We start from the raw sequence: 9,105 nt of genomic DNA, 5'->3' as shown, positions 1-9,105 counted from the left end.
GCATGGAGATTTTTGGGCGGTCTGTTTTATTCACCATTGTATAACCACTACTTAGACTAGTAACAGGCATATAGTAAGGCACTCAGTAGGTATTTGTTGAATGAATGAAAACGGTGGACATTTTCAAGAGGCAAATTTTACTCTTTAATGTAGAAGCAGACGAATTTTCCTGGGACCCGGCAGGACAAGCAGTCCTAATACTAAAGGAGGTTGCTGCCAGCTATTTTTCAGCAGGGGTTGGCAGGCAGATCCTGGCTGGGGACGAAGGGGAGGGGTTAAATGGGCTGTTGGGGAGGGGCCAGGCTGGAGAAGCCGAAGAGCGGAGGCTCAAGGAAGGACCAATAGAGTAGGCAAATTTCCAACCTTAACGATGTGACTAAGGTGTGTAACGTCACATCCGGTGTGGTGGGCGGGAGCGGGAAACAAAAGAAGACCAAAGGCGCATGCGTTGGTGTTTCTCAGGTTCTGGCGGGCTCTTCCGCTCAGCCCGAGAGAAGTGCTTCCGGGTTGCCGCCGGCTGCCGCCTCCCGGCGCGGTAAGTACAGAAGCCAGGTTACGGCCGCTCTCTCCCTGCCCCTTCTCTTCTCCCTCCCCCAGAGAAACCCCGTGGCCCTGCCCCGGCTCCTCAGGACCTCCACGTTCAGACGCCTTTTAACATTAAAGAGCTCCAGCTCATTGGCCGCTTCCTCGAGGCTAAGCCCCACCCCGTCGCCCAAGATCCGTCACTCATTGGTGTTTCTTTCTGTCACCCAGCATTTCTTCCAGTTAATTGGCCCTATTCAGGCCCCGCTCCTTTCGCGATTAGCAACCCTATAAGGGCAAATGCCTATTAGAATCCCGCCCCTGCATTCTTCGTGTTGGTCCAACCCCTCGGTCATTATCATAATAAGCAAAGAATGGGCGGTGGCTTTGAGGCGAGGGGTGGGCTTTCGGAACCTCAGTCTCTGGCCTCTCCTACTTAACGGGATTTGAGGATGGGTGCTGGTGTGCTGGTGACATTGGCCGGGAAGCCGAGGTTCACGGAAGGGCAGCGGCTGGCCCAAGATCGGTCACATGAATTTAGGGCAAAAGCAGAACTAGACGTATGTCCTTTTCTCCTGCTCATCTCCTCCAGTGCCTGGCCTCGACTTCTTCCCGGTGGGAATTCGATGCCCCAACTCACTTGTGATCTAGAGCCAGTCGTTGCCTGTCCCAGGGCCTCAAATTTTCCTGTGAGGTGAAAGGTTTTAATTCAGATTCTCCGGGACCTTTCTGGTCAGTCCCCTCAGCTGCTTAATCCGTGCCGAATTTACTTACTCTCTCACATGATAGTTCATTCAGCCTTCCATTTACTTACTTATCCATTTAGGCCTTTAGAATGTCTTTCTGAACCATACTGCACGTGGTACCCCACCCCCACCCCAGTCAGCTGTGGTTCATGAGAGAGGTGATGAGTGTCCTAAATTTCTGACACTGGGTAAGTATGGTACGGATCATCGTAGAGGGGCAAAAAGTAGGTCTTACTGTTTGGAGGAGGTAAAGATAGTGTCAGTGGAGCCCTGCTACCTCTAATTTTGTCTAATTTTGTAATGCCAGTCTGCATTCTGGATTCATAACTTTACATTTGGCTTCCATTCTCTTCCCTGCGAACAGTTTAAACCACTTTACTTCTCCATATAGTAAATTAATTATCAGAATAACTATGAGGGCGTAGTATAATTGTTATTATTCCCCATTTTACAGATGAGGAAACTGAGGCTCAGGTTAAGTGACTTGGCCAAGGTCAAACAGCTAGTAAGTGGTGGAGCCAGGACTCAAACCCAGGTCTGTCTGATTCCCACAGAGAAGAGCGATTTCCCTGCTACCTTCTACTCCACCCCATCCCCAAATTAAACTGTAACCAAATAAAACCCCCAACCAAAGACATCTGACAGCTGGATTCACCTGGCCCTTTACCTCAGTCTAGGAGCCATGTCCACTTTGTTTCCCTCACTCTTCCCCCGTGTGACTGAGACACTGTGGTTTAATCTGGATCGACCCTGTGTGGAGGAGACAGAGCTGCAGCAGCAAGAACAACAGCATCAGGCCTGGGTGAGTAAGGACCTGGCATAGTGGTGGAGCCTCAGTCAGGGAGGAGCTTTTTGCCCTGGGTTGGGAACAATCAAGCTGGGAGGCAGGAGGCCTAGGTTCACATCTTTGTATGACCCTGATTTACTGTGGGCCCATGGGACTTCTGGGCCAGACTGGAGCCTAGGCTCTTTTCCCTAAAGCATAGGAAATAGTTTTGACTTTATTGAGGACCTAGTAGATGTGATATTCTAGACTGATAGTCTCTCACTTCACCCTCACAGTAATCTTTTTTTTTTTTAAGATTTTATTTATTTATTTGAGTGATAGCACAAGAGGGAAGAGGGTCAGAGGGAGAAGCAGACTCCCTGCTGAGCAGGGAGCCCGATGCGGGACTCGATCCCGGGACTCCAGGATCATGACCTGAGCCGAAGGCAGTCGCTTAACCAGCTGAGCCACCCAGGCGCCCCACCCTCACGGTAATCTTATGAGGAAACCATGGCCCAGAGAGTTTATGTAGTTGGATCAAGTTTGTAAGTAAGTGGCAGATGACAAGAGATAAAGGGATTGTCTCTTTCTGGAAACTGGAAGGAAGCTTCTCCACATTTAAGGGGTCATCTTAGGGGCAGAAGGGCCAGTCCCATGTCCCTGACCTGTCCTGCTTGCACCCTGACCATGCTCTCCTCCCACTTTGGCCATAGCTCCAGAGCATCGCAGAGAAAGACAACAACCTGGTACCTATTGGCAAGCCGGCCTCGGAGGTGAGTGGTTCCAGCAGGTAGGGCTTGTGTGGAGCCCAGGTGGACCAAGGCTCTGCTCTACTTCTGAAAGTCCTGCCTCTGGTCCCAGAGCAGTTGTGTTCCTCAGCTCTGGGTGGAGGCTGTAAAGGGGGTGTAGAGTGGGTGGCCATTGGACCCAGCACTAAGGTCCTGCAGAACATGCATCAGCTTCCTAGACTCAAAGGGGCGGGGCAAGGTTGGGGAATGGAGGGTCATTCATTGTTCCCAGAGACTGGCTCCAAGTGGACCAGCCCTTGAACTGGTCCAGGCAGCCCTATAGAGCCTATAGGCTCTCCCCTGCCTCACCAGCACTATGATGATGAGGAAGAGGAGGATGAAGATGATGATGAAGATAGTGAAGAGGACTCAGAGGATGATGAGGACATGCAGGACATGGATGAGATGAATGACTACAATGAGTCACCTGATGACGGAGAGGTCAATGAGGTAGGCAGGGGTGTGGGGGAGGGCCCCTACCCCTGACCCAACTGGTGGCCAAGGGTTACAGAGACTCTGGTTCCAGACGGGCAGGATCTGGGACTGGGGCTGGCTGGGTGGCTGAGGCCCCGTCCCACCCACACCCAGCCTTCTCTCCAGGTGGACATGGAAGGCAACGAACAAGATCAGGACCAGTGGATGATCTAGGTAGACAAGGCAGGGTGGCCTCAGGGAAATTCCAGGCCAGCCGAACTTACCCTGCATCCCCTGCAGAACCAGCTGTTTGCCCCACTGCCTGAAAGCTCACCCTTGGGTATTTCTTCAGCTGCTGCCAGGAACTGGTCTCCTTGGCCCCTCCCAGGCCATCAGTTTGCCCTTGAGTCCCCAGGGCCTGAGCCCAACCCACCTTTCTGCCTAGTACTTCGCCCTTTGGTTGCCAGGTATAGTCTCTTTCTAACTCCCTTTAATAAAGACACAGGACTGATTTTTTCCCCCCCGTGTCTATTCCCTATTTGTTGGTGGGGCCCAGAGGAATCCAGCATCTTCTCTTGAGCTTTAGGGAGAGGGCATACAGGGGACTTAGGGCAAGCCTACCTGACCATGCGGTCCAGGGCTAAGGCAGGCCAGGGTGTCCCTGGCTCTGGGCCCAGGCTCCATCTCTGGCCCAGCTTATACTCATATATTCCTTCAGAGCCTCCCTGTTTCCTCTGATCCCACCTGGAACTGCATGGGCTGGGGAGGGCAGGCTTTCTAAGGCCCAGAGCTGGGACGCCCCTGGAGCTCTTCCAGCCAGCTTCCTTAGTGTTAAGAAAGCAGATTAAATCTCAGAGCAGCACAGGGACTCCTTTGGAGTCACCCAGAAAATCAGTGATAGAGTTGGGTTGGGAGCTCAGGACTCTTGCCTGTTAATCCATGACTCTTTTTGGAAGGAGAGGGGCCAGTGGGACCAAGCAATCTGACAGAACTTGATGCCTGAATCAGTGTGGAACAGGAGTAGGGCAAAGGTGGGAGGATAGCCTTCCCCCCCCACCCCCCTCCCCCGAGCTCAGCATGTGTCAGGCCACAAGCAGTGGGGGGAGGGGATGTTCTGAGGTCCTTGCTTGGGGGGCGGGGTGGAGGGGTAGCAGTAAGTACCCCTGGGCCTGGACCTCAGCCAGGCCCTGCATAGGTGAGCTGGGCTATGCCGTCCTTGATGGCAGGGAAGTCTGGGAGGCCAGTGTGGTGGAGGCGGCAGCGGTAGCGGCCACAGTTCTTGGCATACTGCAGGAAGCGAGGTGCACCAGGGAAGAGCACGTGGTCAGCCAACACAGTGGCACCAGCTGGCAGCAGGGCATGGGCCTCCAGCAGCTGCAGGTCTCGCAGGTAACATCGGGGCCGGTGTGCCAGGAGCACCATGTCTGCCCAACTCAGCTGGTACTGGGTTTGTAGGCGTGGGATCACCTCCTCTGAGCTACTCACAATGAGCTCCACCTGTGGGAGTGGGAGGAGCTGGAGGTGAGGGTGGGAGGGACTGTTCTCCCACACTAAACTCCCGTAGGATCTGGCTTACTTTATGCCAAGTCCTGGCCTAGGTCCCCATGAGTATTCTCACATTTCCTCTGTCCTCAGAAAAACCCAAGAGGTCAGCATCAGTATTGTGATTTCCATTCTGCCAGCGATGAAGCTGAGATTCGGAGAATAAGTGCTTTGCCCAAGGTCATAAAGCTCACAAGACGTAGACAAGGTTTGGACCCAGATTTGCTGGACTCCAGAGACCTTCCTCTTAACTGCTCCTTTGTCATCCAGCAGCAAATACGAGCAAATGACTTGGAACAGAAGGGCAGGAGTTCATACATCACCAAGGGTCACAGTCCCCTATGTGGAGCTGCTGCCTTCTCCTAGGTGGGATTCCCTCACTGGGGGGCCTGGCTAGGGCAAGGCTGGGGGTGGAAGGGAAGAGACAAGGGTTGGGGAGGTGGGGGCTGACCGTGCGCTCGTCGAAGCCAGCCAGGCGGATGAGTTTTTCAGCTACTGCTGCCATGCGTGGGTCCCACTCCACGGTGAGAAGGCGGCCCCCGGGGGGCAGGGCACGGGCAATAAGCAATGTGGAGTACCCGCAGTGGGTGCCCAGCTCTAGCACGCAAGCAGGGGCCTTCTCCTCCACCAGCCGCATCAGGATCTGACCTGGGGGGAAGATGGCTGTTGCAGCAGACATGGGAGACAGATGCAGGGCCCCTGATAGAAAGGGATCTCAAATGCCCACCTGCCTCACTGCAACCCCCAACCAGCTGGGGTCTTCTCAGACTACAGTTCCAGCTGCCCCCACTGGTCCCCTTGCCCCTCCAGGCTTGCCTCCTTCATGCTCCTTTTCATACCAGCCAGTAGGCATCTTTCCAACAAACAGATCTGACCCTGTTGTTCCTTGGTTCCTATGATCCTCAAGGCCTTTGAGATTGAACTTGAGATCCTCAGCCTGACATTCGGGACCTTCTTGGACCCGATCCTATCCAAACTTTCCAGTTCTTCCCATCTGTAGCCTGTATCACAGCCCTCCCAAGCACTGTACCCAGAGTCAACCAAGTCAATGCTGGCTCATTCCATCATGCTGCATTAGCATATGTGACTGGCTTTGCCCCTCCCCACCCCTGTCTTTATCTGCTTAGCCAAGCTGGAAGCAGTTCTTCTAGGCTCTGTGTAAGTGTTGCTTTCTTCAGGAGGGCTCAAGCAGAAACAACTACCAGGCTTCTGAGAGACCTTCGCTAGAACTTCCAGTTTCATTCCCCCTTGTTTTATTCATTGAATATCTTTCTAACCTTGGAATTTAAAAAATTTCTTCAGACTCTAAAAGCAGGAGCCGGGACTCAGACAAAGCCAGGCAGCTGAATGGGATGTGGGAGCCTCCACGGTGTGGGGGAGAAATGCTTAGCACAGGTAATTAGAAGGTTATGGGTTATGTGCTGAAATGGTTGTCCCCTTTATATTATGTCCCCTTTGAGGCCAGCATTTGTGGCTGATTCATCTGTGTGGCCTCTGCCTCCTTTTCCCACCCAGCACCTAGTATAGGCCTAGCACAGAAGGGTGGCAATAAGTGTTTGCTAGATGAGTGAGTAACTTTGCCTAGCCCCCTCATTTGCAGAGGAGAGAAAGACCCAGATAGGATCAGGAACCTGCCCAATGCACCCAGTAGGCAGCGGCAGATCCCAGACCTTCCTTACCATCTTGGGGGTGCTTCCTGGAGCAGAAGGCTAAGGAACACTGACCTTTGACAGGCCCCATGTGGCCCAGGTACTCGCAGTGGCTGCTCCAGTGGTCCAGGGTGGTGAGGATGTGACTGGGGTCCCCAGGCAGGGCATGGGTGAGCACATAGCTGAAGGCCCGCTCCTCAGTCCGCAGCCCTGAAAGGCAGTCTCGGAGGCTCCGCAGCAAGACCATACGCACCAGCAGTCGGAAGTAGTGCCGGTATCGCACCAGCAGTGTCACCACCAGGGGCAGGAAGGCCAGTGCGATGGCGGGGGACATGGTCCCTACCAGGGCTCTGGGGTGAAGGGAGGCAGGGAGGGAAACCCACACCCACCATTGCTTGTCATTTGTATTCCTATATTTTACAAACCATAGCTCAGGAAGGCTGTCTTTTGTCCAGAGTCACACAGCAGAACTGGGATTTGAATCTGAATTGGTCCAATTTCAAGCCCATGTACTTTCAAGTACTTCATGCTAGTGTGTGTTGTGCACCCACCCCCAAACCAACTCTTCCCACTTCTACCCCTTGGTCCTATCTTCACCTGGCTTCTTCCACCTGTTTCTCCTCATCTCTGTAGTCACCCCTTCTGGACTGCTTTCTGCAGACCTCCTCTGAGATATCCTCCACCCTCCCTACCCTCTGCCTTCTCTTCCGAGACCCGTTAGTGTGGAGCAAAAGAGCACAGCTTTGTAGTCAGAAACCCCTTCAGACCCTGTGTGCTGTCTCAGTAAAAGGCAATCAAAACACTCCAGAGGGTGTTAGGATGAGATTTCTTCCCATCCCTCCATCTGGTCTTCCCTGAGTGTGGGAGGAATCCTTGATTCTCTATCTCCTCTCCAGACCTGTCTCCCCTCCCCTGCATTCGCCTTTTCTGTTCTCAGAATTCCTTTTACAAGCATGTACAGACACAGCACACAGTCCCCCCACTCGATCCTCTTCTTCCAGGCCCCCTTTGGGGGATAAGTGCCTTCTCCTCTCGAGTGCCCTGGACCATCCTCCCTTTCCTCCAGTTCTGCCCCTTGTGAGGCCCCTGGTGATGGGGACTAAAATTGAAAGTAAGAGTATATAAATGGATGTGAGTAGGTGAGTGATAGTTTGAACTGGTGTGCTTGGGAACCCACACTCAAGAGCCCTGCTTACCTGGGCTGGAGGCTCCTGCTTGGGGAAGATCAGAGCATAGGACAGGAGGGGGAGTCCTTGGGACCAGAGAACCCTGAGGCAGGCTGGACCTGCTCTCAATTATTGATGCAGAAGCTGCTGCTGTCACCTGAGACCTGCAGTTCAAGTTACTAGCTGCAGCAACAAGGTGGGGCTAACTCTTACCCTTCTCGAGTGCTGAAAAAATGTACAGAACTCCAGGGTCTTGATCTGAGGGGTAATAAGAGCTACTGGGTTTGCTGACCTCTCCTCTAACTCCTTGTAGCAGAACATGGGACATGGTGTGAGCCAAGGTGATGGGAGGCTGTAATTTACTCAGTTCAGACAACTGACATTTTGTCTAAGTAAATGCCAGGGTGTGGGTCGCAGAGGGGAGTCAGATCTTGTCCCCTTCCTCCAGGAACTCCCAAGTTTGGAGGAAGAGACTGATCCAAAAATGGAGAATAAAACATAATGCAGTGCTCCATGGATACAGGGACTTTGGGCTGTTTTGTGAACTGCTATGTATCTAGACAGAACAGTATATGGCACATCAGACACTCAGTAATTTTTGATTCGATAAATGAAGGAATCAACACGGGATAGGGATTAAGCACAGGGAACTGGACATGCCCAAACAATGGGATTGAAGATGGCAATCAGGAGAATACTGTTTGTAGTGAGGCTTGAAGGCAGAAGACAGACCTGGTGGGGAGACAGTGTGCCAGGCCACATGAGGAAAGTCCAGGAGGTCAGTCGGGAAACTGCAAATATTTTCTTACGGTTGGTGAGGCATCACTACAATCCCTGCACCGCCACCACCATCACTACCAGCCCCCACGACCCAAATGCTGGAATGGGAGGCAGGTGAGAGGCTCTGCAAGATCTTGAATGACACACCTGGACCTGTGTTCAGCATCCAAGGGAAGATATGGGGTGGTTCTAAGAAAAGAGCATTGTGTGTTAGATTACTATGGTTGCTGTAAAAAGGCCGGCAAGATTGAAGAGAAATGCCTGAAGGCAAAGCCTGTGAGGTAGCCTGTATCTCTTACAGTTTTGAGCTCTGCTCCGCTTTGGTTTGTGTATGAATAAGGGCTTTTCTTCCAGTAAGTCTCCGATCCCCAGTCCAGGCTGAGAACTCCGTTGGGCGCCACACTCTATGTGTCCCCCGACTGGGGGCTGGGCACCTGGGTCCAACGCTTGTACACAGAGACTTGTGTGCTCTAGGAGTGTAGGGCCTCAGTCCCACTCGCCCCTCGCATAGCATTTAGGAGAGCAAATCATGATGGCATTTGGGATAAGTTCACTCACTGGCCCAGAAAGGTAGCCTGGCAGCCACGCGACCACAAACTACGAGGACCTCTGGAGCGGGTGAAAGAAGACTCACGCTGCAAGACTGGGCAGAGGCTTAAGTCATGTGATCTGCCCCGCCTTTTCATCGCATCACGTGTCTCGCATTTTGTCAAGCGGGGTGACCCTTCCCAT

The 9,105-nt window shown here is 52.9% G+C and overlaps 2 protein-coding genes across 6 annotated transcripts; one reads left to right on the top strand and one right to left on the bottom strand.

The window, feature by feature from the left end:
• Window positions 1-430: 430 nt before the first annotated feature.
• ANAPC15 (anaphase promoting complex subunit 15) lies at window positions 431-3,754 on the top strand. 5 transcript variants are annotated; one of them, XM_088017614.1, is made up of 6 exons: window positions 505-535; window positions 1,723-1,803; window positions 1,941-2,070; window positions 2,748-2,807; window positions 3,135-3,272; window positions 3,411-3,754. In XM_088017614.1, exons 3-6 carry the CDS (start codon window positions 1,951-1,953, stop codon window positions 3,468-3,470), a joined length of 378 nt encoding a protein of 125 aa, XP_087873740.1. In that variant the 5' UTR covers window positions 505-535; window positions 1,723-1,803; window positions 1,941-1,950; the 3' UTR covers window positions 3,471-3,754. The 5 variants fall into 5 exon arrangements, with proteins under 5 accessions (XP_027971610.1, XP_027971609.1, XP_027971613.1 ...); XM_028115809.2 differs by lacking the exon at window positions 1,723-1,803 and having other exon boundaries at window positions 431-535; window positions 3,423-3,754; XM_028115808.2 differs by lacking the exon at window positions 1,723-1,803 and having other exon boundaries at window positions 431-535.
• Window positions 2,370-8,995, bottom strand: LOC114218646 (transmembrane O-methyltransferase). The gene is made up of 3 exons (XM_028115819.2): window positions 6,503-8,995; window positions 5,230-5,426; window positions 2,370-4,733 (listed from the first exon to the last, which is right to left on the bottom strand). Exons 1-3 carry the CDS (start codon window positions 6,759-6,761, stop codon window positions 4,413-4,415), a joined length of 777 nt encoding a protein of 258 aa, XP_027971620.1. The 5' UTR covers window positions 6,762-8,995; the 3' UTR covers window positions 2,370-4,412.
• Between the last annotated feature and the right edge of the window lie 110 nt (window positions 8,996-9,105).

This window comes from Eumetopias jubatus, unplaced genomic scaffold (genome assembly GCF_037043125.1).
Source record: "Eumetopias jubatus isolate StellerSeaLion01/CBP00866 unplaced genomic scaffold, mEumJub1_p1.0 scaffold_13, whole genome shotgun sequence".
In the NCBI taxonomy this organism is placed as follows: domain Eukaryota; kingdom Metazoa; phylum Chordata; class Mammalia; order Carnivora; family Otariidae; genus Eumetopias; species Eumetopias jubatus.
This window is presented reverse-complemented; position numbering and strand designations above follow the sequence as displayed.